The sequence below is a fragment of the Macrotis lagotis genome, chromosome 3, assembly GCF_037893015.1.
Source record: "Macrotis lagotis isolate mMagLag1 chromosome 3, bilby.v1.9.chrom.fasta, whole genome shotgun sequence".
NCBI lineage: Eukaryota > Metazoa > Chordata > Mammalia > Peramelemorphia > Peramelidae > Macrotis > Macrotis lagotis.
Window position 1 is genome coordinate 226,017,151 of NC_133660.1, and position 19,737 is coordinate 226,036,887.

At 34.6% G+C, this 19,737-nt stretch overlaps 1 protein-coding gene across 2 annotated transcripts in view; it reads left to right on the top strand.

The window, feature by feature from the left end:
* RNF212 (ring finger protein 212) overlaps positions 1 to 19,737 on the top strand; it is a 45,604-nt gene that overhangs the window by 22,964 nt on the left and 2,903 nt on the right. The window contains exons 5-10 of one of the 2 annotated variants that reach the window (XM_074227509.1): positions 763 to 821; positions 2,794 to 2,858; positions 2,957 to 3,017; positions 6,228 to 6,273; positions 8,351 to 8,414; positions 17,028 to 17,094. In XM_074227509.1, coding sequence (XP_074083610.1) covers positions 763 to 821; positions 2,794 to 2,858; positions 2,957 to 3,017; positions 6,228 to 6,273; positions 8,351 to 8,414; positions 17,028 to 17,094 — 362 coding nt within the window. The remainder of the gene's footprint in view (positions 1 to 762; positions 822 to 2,793; positions 2,859 to 2,956; positions 3,018 to 6,227; positions 6,274 to 8,350; positions 8,415 to 17,027; positions 17,095 to 19,737) is intronic. The other variant, XM_074227510.1, reaches the window with a different exon arrangement.

A 19,737-nucleotide genomic window follows, 5' to 3' on the forward strand; every position in this document is an offset into this window, starting at 1 on the left:
GGTAAGACTTTCACATGAAAACTGACAAACAGGTTGGGATCTGCACCAGTAGAGAAGTACCATAAGGAAGAGGTCGTGAATGCATAGAAATGTGCAGATGCAATTGTGATTAGTAAAATGCAAACATTTATTTAGATCATTACCAAATTCTTCATAGCCTTTTTCATCACTTAATTTTTTTTGTCATCTCTTATTAGTACCATTGTTATGTTAGAAATCACTGAATTTTGTTGCTTCAAAATGTGGTCCTCATAATAAAAAAAAAAGAGAGAAGAAACATTGTCCTGGGTTAACCTAGTGCTTTTTCTGAAAGAGTTATTAAGGTAGCTAGAGAGTGTCTCTATTTGATGCTTGGGATAGAGCCTATTTTTTTAAGACAGAAATTTCCAAATACTAATGAGCTTGATGTGGCTAATTTTATTTTTAGCATACATCATCTGGTGTCTGATCATTTTTTCCCCTGAGGTAACTGATTCAAAGTTAAAATGACAAAAAGATCTAGATTTTATATTATCTAAACCACTGTCCATAGAATATAATATTTTTCAGTTCTTAGTCTTTAAAACAAATGCTTTGTAAATAAATGTGCAATTAAATTTATGTTACTTATTGAATATGCCAATATATAACATAATAGGTGCTAAATTTATATAACTTTGGTTTTGTTATATAGTAACAAATTTAACTGTCAAAATGTATCTTAAGAATTAATATAACTGATGTATTCATTCTGATACATGGAAATAATTTGATTATATTTAGATTTCAAAATTAGAAGAATCTCTTAAAACCTTAACACAACAGATACAGCAGATTCAAAGGTAAGATAAAATTAAACTTTTAGTAAATCTTCAAAAGTAAATAAGAAAAAAATCCTGTGAGATAATCAAGGCAAAGATTATCAAGATGAATAAACTGAGGCTTAGATTATATAATGCATGTCTGAGCAAGAGTTTAACTTTAGGCTCTTGATTGCAAGTCCAATGCCCTTCACTGTGAATTTTGTATATAAACCCTGTAATAATAGTGACAAGCACTGACAAGAAATTACAAGCATTTCTATTGTTAAACTGGCATTTATTCACTGACCAAAGCTCTCATATTCATTATCTTGATGTTACGTTTCATTCTTCCTCCCACATCTCATGTCTAATTATTGAGTCCAAATCTACCACCACCATATCTCTAATATCCTTTTTTTCTTATTGTTATCACTCTAGTGATGACCCTCATTCCCATCCACATGGGTTATGGCAGTAGCCCCTTCATGGGTCTTCCTCTGCTACTTTCTTCCTCTTCCAAATCATTCTTCACACCAGAGAGACTTACCTACTTTTCTAATCTAAGTATGCCACATTTCTGTTCCAAACCCTTCAAGATTTCTCTGATGCATATCAAATAAAATTCAGTTTCTTTGCCTGCTAATTTTTCCATTGTCTAGAACTACCTTTCTACTCTTATTTCATCCTAGAATTTTCATTCTTCATATTGTATATTCTACCCAAACTGAATGTTTGCTGTTCTCGATACACACCAGGCTCATGTCCCCAACCATTTTTGGTAAAGTAATTCCTTCAGTTTTCTTCTGTGGAGATATACTAGACTGCCCATTAAATTCTTGCCTGCCCTTTAAAACAGACATTATTAAATTATCCTTTCTGTATCATGAACCTCTTTGATAGTTTGGTGAAGTCTATAAACACATTCTTGGAATGATATTTTTAAATGCATAAAATAAAATATAAATATAATTACATAGGAAACTTCAAAAATTGAAATATAAGTATCAAAAAAATTCAAAGACCCCAGATTAACAGGAGTATTTTTCATATAATAGGCCTTTAAAAATCATTTGTTGAATTAAATTGTGTCCTCAGAGACCTCATATAGAACCTTATTTTCCTTAAAGATTTTATGTATATCTATATATCTATATCCACATATAAGTATATATAGATACATGTATATATAAAATGCTTTAATAGTCCTATTAATTTATCCTGGTACAATGGAAAGAGCACTGACTGGAGAAGGAGGACCTGAGTTTTGATCTTTTCTTTGGTACTTATTTCTTGGGTAGTATTAGGTAACTCAGTCAATTTCCTTGGGCCTTGCTTTTGCTCATCTAAAAAATGAGGTTGACCTAGATAGTTTCTGACATATCCTGTTTAACTCTTTTTGGTCATGAAAATAAGTCCTGGAATGGTCAGGATCAACAGGAATCAAATGTTCACAAGGACAGTGCTTTTGAAGACACTTAAAAATATCGTGTGATGGATTAAATAGTTGTTATTATCTCCTTATTGTCTCCTTTTTATACCATCTAAACCAACTAGCCTGGAAAGTAACTATCAGGAATAATCATTATTTATCTAGTTATTATAAACTTCAAAGTTTGCATTGCATTTTCTGTCTTCATACTCCTTTGAACTTCATAGTACAAGTATTATCCCCATTTTACAGATGAGGAAACTTAGAACTGTCTAGAGAGATGAAGTGACTTGCCAGGCTCTCAAGTAGTTAACAGTTAAATAAGTGAGTGAAATCACTATTAATAATTTCATTGTTTCCCTCTCAGTTTTCTAAATAATCATCATGCCTGGCAGGGAAGCAGAAAAGTGTTTTGAAATACTACCTTTTTTTAAAAAAAATGAAAGTATGGTTTCTATAAATAAAACTTAGTTTTAGAAGTATTACTATGTTTTTCAATTGTATGGTATTTTGTAATAACTTAAATGAATCCAATTTATACTAAGTTTTTAATGTTTTAATCTGGTTTATTTTCTTACTTAGTAAAAGATCATCTCAACAAACTGGGCAGTTATCTTTTTCTAAGCCAGTAAAAACCTCAGTTTCAAGTAAGTATAATAAATAATAAAGATGTATATTTTTTAAAATATATGTCCTAGAAGTACCCTAAACAACATTCTGACATTAAATTTACTGTTTATCATAGCTCCTTCAGCAAAACCAGTTGGATATTCATCCTTGCCAGCTTACTCATCGACCTCCCAAATGTATGTATGTATCTACTAAGACTGAAAATTATTCTCCCAGAGTTGGGAGTGAATCAATTTAACCCTGCAAAGAATTCAGAGGAAAACTTTAATTTGACCTGAAAAATTTGTGTAAACCCCTCCTTTCTCTTTTTATCCTTTTTGCTTTGTCAGAAAGACTGCATATCAGATGCACACTTGCAAATAATAGGGACTTCAGTGTCTTCCCTTTCCTAAGACTTTCCATCTGCTGTTGTTTCATATTTGAAACCTTTTTTTCTAGATTGATAGAACCTTAGCATATTGTGCAATCATCTCTACACTACAATGAAGCTTCAGAGAAGGACATTTGTGAATGTTTTGAGTTTTAGGCTCAAGAAAACCTTTGCATAAAATAGTCCACTAATTCAGAATTTAACAACTCTTGGTAAACATATCACTGGTTGGCACATATAAATATTACTGATACCCCTTTTCACCATATGCAACTTTTTATTTTTCTCTTTCACTTATGGTATACAATGCCCCTGGTTCCAAAGTAGATCTTTTATAAATATTAATTGAAAGACTGATTTCTTTTCTTTCTCACTCCCTTTTTTATTTTTATTTTTAAAAGATTTTTGTTTATTTTGAGTTTCACAATTTTTCCCCTAATCTTATTCCCTCCTCCCACCCCCCACAGAAGGCAATTTGTCAATCTTTACATTGTTTCCATGTTGTACATTGATCCAAATTGAATGTGATGAGAGAAATCTATCCTTAAGGTAAAAACCTAAAGTATAAGAGATAGCAAGATCAGACAATAAGATATCATTTTTTTTCCCTAAACTAAAGTTAATAGTCCTTGGTCTTTGTTCAAATTCCACATCAAGGTTGATTATTGCCCCCTATGTTGCTGTTAGGGTGTACAGTGTTTTTCTGGTTCTGCTCATCTCACTCAGCATCAGTTCATGCAAATCCCCTCCAGGCTTCCCTGATTCCCATCCCTCCTGGTTTCTAATAGAACAGTAGTGTTCCATGACATACATATATCACAGTTTGCTAAGCCCTTCCCCAATTGAAGGACATTTACTTGATTTCCAATTCTTTGCCACCACAAACAGGGCTGCTATGAATATTTTTGTACAAGTGATGTTTTTACCCTTTTTTCATCATCTCTTCAGGGTATAGACTCAGTAGTGGTATTGCTGAATCAAAGGGCATGCACATTTTTGTTGCCCTTTGGGCACAGTTTCAAATTTCTCTCCAGAAAGGTTGGATGAGTTCACAGCTCCACCAACAATGTAATAGTGTCCCAGATTTCCCACAACCCTTCCAACAATGATCATTATCCTTTCTGGTCATATTGGCCAGTCTGAGAGGTGTGAGGTGGTACCTCAGAGAAGCTTTAATTTGCATTCCTCTAATAAGTAATGATTTAGATCAATTTTTCATATGTCTATGGATTGCTTTGATCTCCTCATCTGTAAATTGCCTTTTGCATATCCTTTGACCATTTTTCAATTGGGGAATGGCTTTTTTTTTTTAATGTGACTCAGTTCTCTGTATATTTTAGAAATGGGTTCTTTGTCAGAAACATTAGTTGTAAATATTGTTTCCCAATTTACTACATTTCTTTTGATCTTGGTTACAGTGGTTTTGTCTGTGCAAAAGCCTTTTAATTTAATGTAATCGAAATCATCTAGTTTGTTTTTAGTTATGTTTTCCATCTCTTCCTTAGTCATAAACTGCTCCCCTTTCTATAGATCTGACAGGCAAACTAGTCCTTGATCTTCTAGTTTGCTTACAGTATTGTTTTTTATGTCTAAATCCTGTATACATTTGGATCTTATCTTGGTAAAGGGTGTGAGGTGTTAGTCTAATCTAAGTTTCTTCCATACTAACTTCCCATTTCCCCCCAGCAGTTTTTATCGAAGAGAGAGTTTTTATCGCAATAGCTGGACTCTTTGGGTTTATCAAACAGTAGATTACTATAATCGTTTCCTGCTATTGCACCTAGTCTATTCCACTGGTCCACCACTCTATTTCTTAGCCAATAGCAGACAGTTTTGATGACTGATGCTTTATAATATAATTTTAGATTAGGTAGGGCTAAGCCACCTTCTTTTGCACTTTTTTTTCATTAAATCCATGGAAATTCTGACTTTTTATTTCTCCATATGAATTTACTTACAACTTTTTTTTTAACTCATTAAAGTAATTTTTTGGAATTTTGATTGATAGGGCACTAAACAGGTAGTTTAATTATTAGCTCAACCTATCCATGAGCAGTTGATGTTTGCCCAGTTATTTAAATCTGATTTAATTTGTTTGAGAAGTGTTTTATAATTGTTTTCAAAAAGTTTCTGAGTCTGCCTTGGCAAATAGACTCTTAGATATTTTATTTTGTCTGAGGTTACTTTGAATGGGATTTCTCTTTCTAGCTCTTCCAGCTTTATCTTGTTAGTCATATATAGAAAAGTTGAGGATTTATGAGGGTTTATTTTATATCCTGCAACTTTGCTAAAATTGCTAATTGTTTACAGTAGTTTTTTGGATGATTTCTTGGGATTCTCTAGGTATACCATTATGTCATCTGCAAAGAGGCTCACTCTCTTTTTTGTGCTTTCTTCTTATTCTATGATCTAATTTTCCTTTTTCCTTTCTCATTTTTCCTTAGACATTCTTTTTTTGTTGTTGTTGTTTTTGCAAAGCAGATGGGGTTAAGTGGCTTGCCCAAGGCCACACAGCTAGGTAATTATTAAGTGTCTGAGAATGGATTTGAACCCAGGTACTCCTGACTCCAGGGCCGGTGCTTTTTCCACTGCACCACCTAGCCGCCCTTTCCTTAGACATTCTAAATGATTAGTTAATTCAGATTTTTTTAATGTTGTTAATATGTTTTGAAATGTTTAATAGAGACTCAAGTCTAATCCCTCCTTGTAGCATGGAGGTGAGACTCAGGGTTTTTAGATTTCATAACAGTGAATCACAACTCAGGCAGGACCAGCCAATCTTGAAAACTTTCCCTTATGGGACCAGAGATGGACAGTTGTCTGAGGACCAAACTCATCTTAGTATGAACCACAGGATATGGTTTTCTGTGAAAAACTCTTTCCTAGAAGAGCTGTTTTATATCTTGGTAAAAGGAGTCCCAGATCTGCTATAATCATGGATCCTTGAAATATTGAAGTTGCATTAGTTAAATGTAATTCAGTGCTAGGCCTAATTCATATATTGTCTTTTTACTAGAGTGGAGTCTATGGATGTTGATCTTTCGCCTTCCCCAGGGAGAAAAGTGAGTTAATTCACTTATCTTTTAAATTTATATAGTTGATTACAACTTAATAAGCTCCATGAAAATGAGCCATAATTTCTTCCAACCTTGTGACTGAGGATATTTTCACTTTGTGTTAGTCCTTTTCTAAGAGATTTGCTGGTAGATTCACAAAATACCTTCTTTCCTCTAGAATTTTTTATTTGTGCCAAGTGCCTGAACTGAGGTGATAAAGTCATCAAATAATCTACCAAGAATCCCAGGTTTATGTTTAGGAATATTCAGAAATTGGGGGGTTGAGGGGAACAGCAGGCATAGAATGTTATAGGCTTTATTAAGAGGATAACACTTAGACCAGTGTTGTAAATTGTCTACCTCTGAGAATGTCAGAACTAGTGTTAATAGCTAGCATAAAGGTCCAGAATTCAGCTCTGTGAGGTTGCCAGAATACTTCAGGATATGATTTCAAGCAGTTAAATGACTGTAAATTGTGACTTCAGATTATTTAAACCTTTCAAATGAGAGACTGAATATCTGTGTCTTAGAATAGATTGCTCCATGGGCCCATGTAAGGATAGTTAATATTTCTTCTAGATAAATTTAGTTATTTCAGATTCCTTTGCCTGGCAATCAAGGTCCTTCCTAATTTGGTCCCAGTCTGCTCTCCCTGGATTATCTCAGAATCTTTCCCTCCACACATCTCCTTGAACATGTGGTACACTCCTGTGTCTTCTGAAACAACCCAGCAGACAACTAGTGTCCTCTCTCACTCCAGAACGTGGCCTCCCTCTACCTCCCTCTCTTCTCTTGTTCATTCCCATTCATCCTTTAAAGTCTAGTTCAGATTTCATCTCTACTATGGATTCCCTCACACAGTACTTTAGAACATTGTGTGGTAGCTATTTGTGTTGCAATCTTGTGCCCTGACCCAGTGAGGGTGTAGTAGGTCCTACTTGGAATTGTATCTCCCTAGTAATAATCATGCTTGAGGCAGATTTTTTTTTTTTCCCCTTTAAGGGAGCTCTGGGAAGGCTCTTAGCTGAAAAGTGAAGGAGCTTGCCTAGGGCTTTAACCATTATGGATCAGAGCTGTCACCTAACACACACTAGCCCATCTTGACCCATAGGCAGAGTTAGGGCATATACTTGGAAAACTAATACTCTATTAAGAATATGGAATTTCGGAATGAGGAAGGACCTTCAGTATTTTGTTTAATTATTCAGAGATAGGGACAGAACCTGTGGTTACAAAGGCATAATGAACTTGTGAGTGAGCAAGCTCCTATTAATGCAGGTCAACATCTCTGAAACTTAGAATTACTGAGAGGTGCCTAGAGCATTGAGAGGGGAAATGATCCTGAAGGGTCAGACAGAGAGATGTGTCAGAGGCTGGACTTGGAACCCAGATCTTCCTGGTTGGTAAGCCAGCTCTCTGCCTCCTATATCAGCTTTCCTAATGAGGTAATTATAATTAACTCCTTTATATTTCTCTGAAAAGGAAGTTGGCTATGTCTAGGCTAAGAAATTTGGACTGCATTCAATGTACAGTAAGGAACCATTAGAGATTTTTGAGCAAGGAAGTGACATGATTATTACTTCTGTGTTTGATGGATGAGAATGAAAAGAGACAAGAAAATGAGGAGGTTGTGTTAGTAATTGAGGTTTGAGATAAATGTTGGAGACATATGCTTAGAAAAGAAACTGGAGAGAGAGAGAAGGGATTCATAGCCCAATTCTCAGTATGCTATTCCTGGGATATTAATTGAATGTAAGATCATAATGTCCTTTCTCAGAGATTTCCAATGTATTTTTTAAAATACTGAAAAAAATGCAAATCTTAATATCATCTTTACTGTAATCACATTTTGCTTTATATCATAGATGTTTTTATATATCTTAAAACACTCCCATATTTTAGATGATAAGATTCTTGAGGGCAGGTACTGTGTTACTTGCCAGTTTGATTCTGAATTTTTTTTATTTAATCTCTTCAAAAATTATCTATTAGCTTATGTAAAATATTATATTCATAATGTTTATCTTATTAAAATATTTGTAAATGGAAATAATATTTCAAATTTTATTAACATTTAATTTAGCCTGAGACAGTAGCAGGCCCTGCAAGGCTTTCATTGATCAGTCCACCTCAAGATGGACGTATGGGTATGTAAAAATATCATTTTTGTAGTCTTACCCTAAATTGTTTCATATATATATATGTGAAGCTTGATCCCAATCTGTAGCCATGGTTAAGAACAATTTTGGAACTTCTCTTTTGGATTTGACTTCAGAGTCAGTTAACACCTTTCACAATAAAATCAAACTCATGACTTTTTATTCAAATCTATTTTTGATCAAACACTTTATTTAGCTTGATCTCTTACCTCATTGAACATACTTGGTTCCAAATGTTAGTTTCTAGATATCAGCTCCATATTTCTGTCATCATTACTTCATCTCATTGTAGTAGAATTTTGACAAAGATAGAGTTAGAAGGACTAGCACGGAGTCAGATTTGGAGGTTCTGAGAATGTGATATATGTGAAGTTTATGGCATATGAAGACTTAACAAAAACATAATAGTTATCCTCTAGTATTTAAAAGCCTTTCACTCTGAGGAGAGAAAAGACTTGTTCTGCCTTTTTTTGAAGGGGGGGTGACTTTCGAACTATGAGTGAAAATTGCAAAGAAGCAAGTTGCGACATGATTTGATACAGGAAGAAATATCCATCATAAAAATCTATCCAAAAGTGGTCTCACTTGAGGTCTGTATCAGACTTCTTTTGGCTAAAGCATTGGATAACAGAAAGAACATTGGGTTTTGGAGTCAGAGGATCTGAGTTTAAACCTAACTTTGCTGCTAATTAGATGTGTGACTGTGACCAAGATACTTCTCTCAAGGCCTTAGATTCTTCATCTGTTAAATGAAGCAGTTGAACTAGATAATTTCAAAGATCCCTTCTAATTCTACCAAACAGTCCAGTACATTATCAAGATCTTTGTAATACATTCCTCTGCTCAAAAACTTTGTGGCTCCCCTTTGTCTTACAAATGAATCACCCATCCAGAGCTCTCTTCAACCTAGAATCCCCCTGCCTTTTCATTTTCTATCCCATTATTTTGTATCCTTAACCATACCCCAGGGCCAGAACTGTAATTGGAAGAAGCTGGGCAGCAACTACTGGGGCTTTATGTTAGTGTGGCATCTTAGAACCAACTGAAATTTCTACCTGGTTAGCTTGAATAATTATTTAGACAAGGAAACTCCTACTGTTTCTGCTATACCCTTCCCAAATAAACTCCTCCTTGGTTTTGTCTTACTTCCCTCTCCCCATTTATTGCTTTTCCAAGATCCTACCTAAGTCCCACACCTTTTCATAATGCATTTCTCAAATACACAGTTTCCTGCTTGCTTTTGAGTGTAAAAGTTTCTATTTTTGTTCTCAGTGTTTTTTACTTCCAGGAACCTCTTTAAACAACAGCAAGAAAATGTGTCATGAACCCCAGAGTAATATTCTACTCAAAGTATTTTTAGATTTATTCATTAAGTGCTTGCAAAGGCAACTTTTGCCCCTAAAGTTCCAATTTAAAATGTATATTATATAATTATAACAATAAAATATAATTTTTTTCTGCTTAAGTATCTAAAACTATAAAATTATAAAACTCAAATTATAAAATAATCATGAATATTTTATGGAGGACATTCCACAAGAAATAAAATAAGCAATACAACTAGAACTCATATCTTTAGTATGATGATCTGTAACATTTCATGTTGAATTTATATAACAAATTGTGTTAAAACTATAAATAACATTTAATGAAATAAATATCTTGGAAGATGCTTACCACCCTATAATAATTAGTTTTTATGAACTTTTTTCCTGAGAAAAATTTGCTATATTTGACTTAACAATAAGTTTTCTTAAATCTAGTTTTTCATCAAGTTTAATTCTGTATTTTTATTTAAACAAGAATAAAATGAAACTGCAATTCACCCAAATATATACAAAATTTTTTACAAGTTCTTTTGCTTAGAAATGGAAATTAATTTTTTATTTCTATCCAGAAATGTATAAGGCTGTCAATTTTGTATGTTTGCAGTCAAAATCCATTGAAAATAAGTCAGTTTTCTTTTTTTCATATCATCAGTTTTCAACCCAAGACATAAAAAACATGTCAAATGGGTTGTAAATTCAATTTAATTTATTGGAAATTTTTAGAAAATATTCATTGAAAGTCAATTATTGGAAATTTCTGGAAAGTAATCAGTGAAAGTTACTTCTAAAAATTTATATGATTACAGATAGCTTTCTTGACAACCTGATCCAAGGATAGTTCAAAGACAATTCCAAGGATAGATATAAGGATCTAAGGATAGTTCATTTTGTTTTAAGATTATGTAATATCACAAATCACACAGTAATGTTCCCAATTGTATAGTTCCAAAATTTTGGTTTCTTAATCATACTTTTTATCTTGAGCATTGAAAGTTTCTATTCAGACCTGTAATAATGTGTTGAAGTCATTAATTTTTTAAAAAATGTATCACCTAAACTTGGTAATTTAATATCATGTTATTTTTACCCTTATTTGAAAAAGATAGTTAATGAAGGTAACATCTAAATATGAGTAATAATTCAGCTATGAAAGCCACCTAACATCTTTCTGTTAGTAGTGAAACATTCTTTTTTTCCTGATGTTTGTCATTTTTTTCTTTTTTTTTTAATTATATAAATATTTTACTTGTTCTCCAATTACATGCAGTAGTAGTTTCTACCTATTATTTTTGGTAAAGTTTTGAGTTTTATATATTTCCCCCCCTTCTCTTCCCCACCCCCCCCATAGAAGGCAGTCTGATAATCTTTACATTGTTTCCATGCTAAACATTGATCAAAGTTGAATATGTTGAGAGAAAAATCAAATATTAGAGATAGCAAAATTATGTAGTACATAACTTTTTTTTTAAATTGAAAGTAATAATTTTTGGTCTTTGTTTAAACTCCACAGCTCTTTCTCTAGATACAGATGGTATTTTCTGTCACAGATACCCTAAAATTGTCCCTGATTATTGCATTGATGTAATGAGCAAGTCCATTAAGGTTGATCATCACCCCCATGTTGTTGTTAGGGTGTACAATGCTCTTCTGGTTCTGCTCATCTCAATGTCAGCATCAGTTCATGTAAATCCCTCCAGGCTTCCCTGAAATCCTATCTCTCCTAGTTTCTAATAGAACAATGGGTTCCATCACATATATAGGCCCCAATTGATGGACATCCCCTTGATTTCCAATTGTTTGCTACCACAAAACAGTAGTGTAACATTCTTGCTTCCTATGTCTTTGCACATAAGGATAAATAATCAAGAATGGGTCTTAATTTTATAAAAATCAGTCATTTTGCAGTATTATATAATTCTCCTAATTCTATGGCTCTTTGATGCCAATATTTTTTCATGAATACTGCAGTGTATCTGTACTAGTTTTACATGAATTTTTTCAATATATAAAAGTTACCTTAAAATTGCAAACTTAACAGTTATGCTCTGTTTTATACATATTTCACAAGAGGGCCAACTGATTTGTTTTCCTTCAAAGTATAAATTTGGTTTAAAAGTCTTCTCTTAACTGATGACAAAACAGGATATCTTTCTTTACTATCCTACAAATATATTTTATAAATATAATTAAAATTGCTGGGGTACAAACATTACCTGACTCCTCTAATTGCTGAGCATAAATGTTCATTTATTCTTTCTCCTTATAACCTTAACTATCATAAGATATGTCATGTATCCTGTGAGACACTGTTGTGTTAGGAATGTGTATTTTCAGGGGCCAGAGCCAAGATGGCAGCATGGAGGCAGGAAGTCCCAGAAGCTCTCCTCCAGAACACTCCAAATCCCTTAAAATTCTAGAGTAGTGGAACCCATGGAAAGATCGAGGGAAATAATTTTCTGACCCAAGACAACTTGGAAGATCCATGAAAAGGGTTGGAAGGGGCCACAGCATAGCATAGGCCATAGCCACAGCACATGGAACAAATTAGCTCCAACCTTCCAGGAACAGCCTGCAGGGTACCTGGTTCATGGGAATGGGAGCACTTTACAGACCTCTCAGCTCAGGGATTACCAAGGACAACTTGGAATATCAGCGGGAAAACTCTGTTGCAACAGAGTGAGCATGGAGCCCAGGTCAGCCCTGGGAACAGGAAGTAGGCCTATGAAGCTACCCAGCAGCTGCTCCCAGAACACTCAGCCCACAGATGGTAAAGGGGTTGGGGGAGACTATTGAGGTTTCTCTGCTGTCCCTGAGACAGAACTGCCCATGCTCAGATCCAGGGCCCAGTCTGGGCCCCCATACCATCATAGTGGAACAGGGACCCTCCTCACACTCCAGGGCAAAGGGGAGGGCCTGTGCTCTCTCAGAGCCTCTCCTAAGACCCTGGAGGAATTAAGATTCCTGGGGAGATGTCCCCAAAACACTCAAAAGCTTGGTGAGTGCATTAAAATCAGGTCATTGCCTGGGGAAATGAGTCAACAACAGAAGAAAAAGAATCTGACTATAGAAAATTACTTTGGTCTCATGGAGGATCAAAACACACATACTCTGAAGATGACAAAGTCAAAACTTCTGTATCCAAAGCCTCTTAAGAAAAATTGGAATTGGTCTCAGGCTATGGAAGAGCTCAGAAAAGATTTTAAAAATTGGGTAACAGGTAGAGGAAAAATTGGGAAGAGAAATGAGAGAGATGCAGGAAAATCATGATAACCAAGTCAATAGCTTGGTGAAGGAGATACCAAAAAAAAAAAAATACCAAAGAAAAATAACATGTTAAAAACCATTTTAGGTCAAATGGAAAAAGCAGACCAAAAGATCAATCCTTAAAAAGCAGAATTGGCCAGATGGAAAAGGAGATAGAAAAGTTCTCTGAAGAAATGAACTCCTTCATCTGTAGAATGGAGCTAAAGGAAGCTGATAACTTTGTGAGAAATCAAGAAACAATAAAACAAAACTGAAAGAATGATAAACTAGAAGAAAATGTAAACTATATCATTGGAAAAACAACTGACCTGGAAAACAGATCCAAGAGAGATAATTTAAAATTTTTGGGGCTACCTGAAAGTCATGACCAGGAAAAAAGCCTTGACTTCATTTTTCAAGAAATTCTCCACAAAAGTTGCCTTGAAATCCTAGAAGCAAGGAATAAAATAGAAATTGAGGGAATCCACCTATCCTCCTGAAAGAGATTCTCCCATCTCCCAGGAATATTACAACCAAATTCCATAAATCCCAAGTCAAAGAGAAAATATTATAAGCAGCCAGTAAGGAATATTTCAAATATGATGGAGCTACAGTCAGGATTACACAGGACTTAGCAGAATCTACATTAAGGGTTCATGGGACTTGGGATTTGATATTCTGGAAGGAAAAAAAGTAAAAAATTATAACCAAGAATTAACTATCCAGAAAAACTGAACATCCTTTTTTTTAAGGGGAAAAGATGGCTGTTCAATGAAATAGGGGACTTTCAAATTTTCCTGTTGAAACGATCAGAGTTGAACAGAAAGTTTGATCTCCAAGTAGAGGACTTAAGTGAAACATAGAGAGGGAGGATAGGGAGGGCTAATTATGAGAAACTTAATGATGTTGAACTGCTTGTATTCCTGCATGGAAAGACAATACTGATAACTCATATGAACCTTCTCATTTGGCACAGGAGAGAGCTGAATATGAAGGTATAATATAAAGATGGAGTCAATGGGTAAAAAAGGAATGTACTGGGAGAAAAGGAAAGGAGAGGTAGAATGTGCTAAGATATTGCACATAAAAGTGTCAAGAAAAGGCTTTTGCAATGGAGTGGAAGGGGGGAAAGTGAAGGAAATAATTCAACATTCTCATCAAAAATGGCTTAGAGAATAAACAACTCAATAGGGTATGGAAATCTATCTTACCCTAGAGGAAAAAGGAGAGGAAAGGGATGGGAGAAAGGGGACAGGGGAGGGGAGGGGAGTATAAATGATAGAAGAGAGAGAAGCTTGTGGGAGGGGTTGTCAGATACAACACAATTTTCTTTTTTTGCAAGATGGTGGAGTTGGGTGGTTGCCTGGGGTTAACACAGCTGGGTGATTGTTGGGTATCTGAGACCAGTTGGGGCTCAGATCCTCTTGGCTCCAGGGCCAGTGCTTTGTCTTCTGCACCACTTGGTTGCCCCCTCATCACACTTTTGAAGAGAGACAAAGTGAAAGGAGAGAGAGAATAGAATAAATGGGAGTATGGAGGAATAGAATGGAGGGAAATACAGTTAGCAAAAGCAACTGTGGAAAAAAAATGTTGAAGCAACTTCTCTGATGGACTTATGCTAAAGAATGTGATCATCTCAGAGAACTGATGGTATCTGAACATAGACTGAAGTACATTTTTTTCTTTTTCCTCTCATTTTATTTTTCTTGAGATGTCTCTATCCTTTGTGGGGGAGGGGGTTATGTTTACTTTTTTTTTGTCAAGGCATTGGGGTTAAGTGACTTGCCCAAGGTCACAGAGCTAGGCAATTATTAGGCTGGATTTGAACTCAGGTCTTCCTGACTCCAGGGTCAGTGCTCTATACACTGATATGTTTACTTTTGCAACAAGACAGTTGTAGTAATGTGAAAATAAATAAATTTAAAAATAAAAATGAGTATCATCTCTAGCTTTTTAATGCAACATTATGAAAAGATAAGCCTACTAATTGCTTGGGCACATTTCAGGATTGAATTTTTCTGTAATAGGATGAACTTCCCTATTTATTTTATTTTTTGAAACTTGATAACTTGCTAAATATGAAGTTTCAATTGCTTTTTCTACATGTTCAAAGAAAAAATATTATTGCATGTTTTCAAATCTTGCTTTTTCTACTTAAAAAATCAACATGCTTATCAACATGTTTTGATTATAAATGTTGAGATAAAAGGAAGATTTTAAGCTGCCTTATGCAATAATTCCACAAATTATATATTACAATCATCTATATTCATCATATTCAGTAAATGAAGCAAATTTAATATATTCCTCATTGTTTTTTCTTTACAATTCTTGTTGTAATTCAGGTATCTCAAGCATCTTTGTGTAATATTTCAGAATTATGATTTATCCATTGACTTTTACCAATTTTTTGATTGTAACATACTGAATCTGAATGAATATTTTGAGATTCCTGATTAACACATCTTTCAGCATTCGTTTTTCTGGTTACTTCTAGTCTCTTTTCAGTGATCCACTGAGACTTGTAATTTTGAAAATAAACTTAAAAATGCTCCTACAAAAATTTCATTTTTATATTCAATAACTTGTTAAATATATATGGTTTCTATGCCAGTACAATTGATATGCATGTGCATTTCTCTGTCATTTCAATTGACAGCTATTAGGACACTTCTGAAGTTAAACATTCTGTATTAATATGACTCCTTCACTAGTCAACCACAATGAGTAGCTAGTTACAATATAAAGGATTTACTTTTCTATTGGCTAATGACAGTTTTGTTTGAAAGTAATAAATGCACCCACAGTTTAGGTGCTCTATTGTTTCGACAACATTTGCATGTGAATTAACCTTTGTAAGGAAAGAATCTGTTTAGATTTAACTTTATCTTTTATCACTAACATATGAGCAATGCATACACAGAAACTTTACTGAAAGATTGACCAATGTCTCCAACCAGAGTGAAATCCTGCCAGATAGAAGAATAGCATAAGCTGTGAATAAGTTTGAATTGGAAAACAGTATTAATACTGCAGTGAGAAGCTATCTGGTTTATTTCTGCCCAGCTTTTGTGGTGGTCCATCATGATTGTTATATGGTTTGTAAAGAGCGTCCCCAAATATCATGGTTTACATGTTTATATAACTGATAAGGTCTTATTACTCAGTAATGAGAACAAGGCACCTAAATGCAAAAGAGAGCATTGCATGCTTGGAGACATACATACATATGTATGTATGTATAAAGATTTGTATAATATAATTTGGTAATTGTTTATTGATTAAGAAATCGTTCAAGAATTTTAGGCATGAACCCCTTTGGACCTCTGTGGTAGAGGGGGTGGCAGAGGGTTCACAAACAACTAAATGGGAACCACTGCCCTATAATAAAGTATAGGTTCAGATAACAATAATAGCTCATGTGATCAAGTTTACAAGATGCCTTATATAGATTGTTTTAGCTGGTCCTTACAACAATCGTTTAGGTATAAATATAGGTTTGTAGATTTTAGAATCGGAGTATTTAGAGCTAGAAGGGAATAGAGTATTTTGCTCCCCTTCTCATTTTACAAATGGAACTAAGGCCCCCAAAATAAAAAGACTTACCTGAAATCTACAGGGAAAAATGGCAGCACCAGATTTGGAGCCTAATTCTTCTGACTTCAAACACAGATCCCTCCTCCAGTACCACACTGTCTATTCACAATATGCTATAGCTTTATATTCTGTAGAGTGAGAGAGCCAAGACTGGAACCCAGAATTTCTGGATACATGAATGCATACACACAAACATGCATACATGTATATACATTGTTCAATCATGTTTACATATACTCAAGTGCATATTTGACACGGGAGTTGGATGCTTGTACATTATAGGGCAAGAAGATTGTGTCTTAAACATTAAGTAATATTTATTTTTAGAAGAAAAATGATAAAAAAAATTAAGTAGGATTAGAGCAAATTGTTTGTCTTTTTTATAATTCTTATTGAAGCAAAAAGTATAATATTTTAAAACATTATTTTACAGGAAGTGTTTCTTATAGAAGGCCCCAGCTATCTGGGCTTACCTCAAGTCAGAGTAGCAGCATATCAAGGTCTGTATGGTGGTTTATGTGCATGGTTTGTTTTTTGTTTTGTTTTTTTTGCTAGGCAATGGGGTTAAGTTACCTGTCCAAGGTCACATAACTAGGTAATTATTAAATGTCTGAGGTCAAATTTGAACTCAGGTCCTCCTGACTCCAGGATTTTTTGCTCTATCTGCTATGCCACCTAGCTGTCCCCAAAGTTTGGTTTTAAGAAGGAGACTGTTTTATCTTTAATGTTATCTTGTAAAATTTCATTGTTAGGAAGTTGTTTACTTTGTACTTTTCCTTACTGAATATAATGTGTTTAGTTTTATTTATTGATTCTTATAATATTAGATTATATAATATTGAGTCACTATCTTGGAACTTTGTCCTCTTAAGTGAATGAGATACATTGTTATAATGTGTAATCATCAAAGAAATGTGTTAAAATAAGAATTATTTTATTATAGCATCCAAAAAAATTGAAAAGACTAAAATTTTTAAAAGTAAACATGGAAACCAAGTATCCTTGCTCTTTTTGAATTTCATCATCCAAAACTGTGGAATGTTTCTTTTTTGGTACCATTAGGTTTGATAGCTTGGTAGCTTGAGAGAGTTATTCCATCTACTTTGTAAGTATTTTTTTTTTGTACTCATCTCCATTTTTCTCCATAATCCTCTGACTTTTAAAAAGTCCTTCACAACCTGCCCCCACCTATCTTTGCAACTTTTAAAATTATTCCTCTGCCCACTCACTTTGATCAAAGTCAAATCAGCCTATTTTGTCTTATCCCTAATTCTCTGTCTTCATCTCCTATGCCTTTGTCTTTGCAGTAGTTTTCTCCCATTCTTAGAGTGCACTCAATCCTTTCTTTCTTTTCTTGCTTCCTTTGAAACTCCACTCCCAACACCACAAGTACCACTTACAGGCCCCTTTCCTTCCAAACTACCTTGTCTTGTTTTTTTTTTAAGGTTTTTGCAAGGCAAATGGGGTTAAGTGGCTTATCCAAGGCCACACAGCTAGGTAATTATTAAGCGTCTGAGACCAGATTTGAACCCAGGTACTCCTGACTCCAAGGCTGGTGCTTTATCCACTATGCCACCTAGCTGCCCCCCTTGTCTGTTTTTTTGATCTACTTTTATATATGTACATGTTGTCTGCCCTAGTGGGATCTAATGTTCTTGAAAGCAAGGAGGGCAGTCTGTACCTGACAGCTTTATCCGGTCCTATTCGTCTTCCAATATTTTGTGAACTACTCACACTAGACCATTTTCCATTTCTTTTCTGGCCTTCCTCTCCTGTCTTCAAACTTTTACCTACATCTTTTCTCAAGTCTGGAACTTCACTCCTCTTTTCCCCTTCACCTTCCCTTCCTTTAAGATTCAATTAGATGTCCCATCTTCCATGAACCTTCACTTTCCTTTCCAGTTTAAAATGTTCTCCCTTCAGTTTTCTCACAGCATTTTACCTACATCTTTTCTTAGCTACCACCTTTCTCTTCCTTGCACCATAGTTACTTTTGTGTTCTTTCCATCAAATTATAAGTTCCTTGAGAATGTAAACTTGTTTTTCATCTGTTTGTGTATCCCTAGAATCTGGCCCAATTTTAACTTTCTAGGTAGAGATAGATCTAGTATTTAATTGGTATGGAGAATTCTCAGACAAGAACATCCTTTGCCACTGTAAACAAACCTCTTTTCAACCACATCAAATCTTAAGGGCTGCCTGGAGCAGCTAAATGTGAGCGGATATGAGTTCAAATCCTACCTCTACCACTTACTTGCTGTTCTGTGATCTTGATTAAATCACATTGCCTCAGCTACAAAGGAAGATAGTTGGAGCCATGACTTTAGAGGTTCCTTCTAGTTCCATTTCTTGGAGGAAATTGATGTTAACTGTCTGTGATAATCCTTTAGATCAATTCATTCCCTAATTCTAAAACCACCCAGTTTTATTATTAAATATCCTCTAATCTCCATCTTTTCTACAAGTAGAGCAGGTGAGAGTTTTCTCAAAGACTTTGTTAGAATCTATGTACACTGTGCTGCCAGCATTCTTTTGTTCTACCAATTTAGTAACTATCAAAAAAAAGGAAGATTAGTCTATCATGGCAGCTGGCACAAAATAGGTGCTTAATGAGTGCTCCCTTGATTGTGACTTGTTTTTGATGTGCTATGCGGGCATTATTTGTAGTCTAGCTAGGCCTTTTCCCATTTTTGTGCACATTTTTTTTTAAATCCAAGCTGGGGCTTTATATTTATCATTGTCAAATTTCATTTTGTTAAGTTTGCCCATCACTCTAGTCTAACAAGAATGAGAATGATTACAAACCTTGCTTTCATGGGCATGAGGGAGCCTCCATGTTCTCTTGGGAACTCTTGACATTGCCTTTAACATGAGTTTGGAAGGGCAGTTAAAACTTTAGGTGACACAATCAGAGCCCAAAAGAACTCAATAGATGAGAAAGTTGCACTCAATCTTAATACGAAATTAAATGACAAATGGAATATCCTATACTTGTGTTCCCCAAAATGGACTCATGAGGACAAAATTGGATAAGAGCACCCAGAAAACAGTTTGTGTGAAAAAACTCTTGGTGAACTCAAAGTTCATTATGAGACAAATAGTGCAAAACAGAGACCAAAAAAGCTATACTGAGTGAGAGGGGT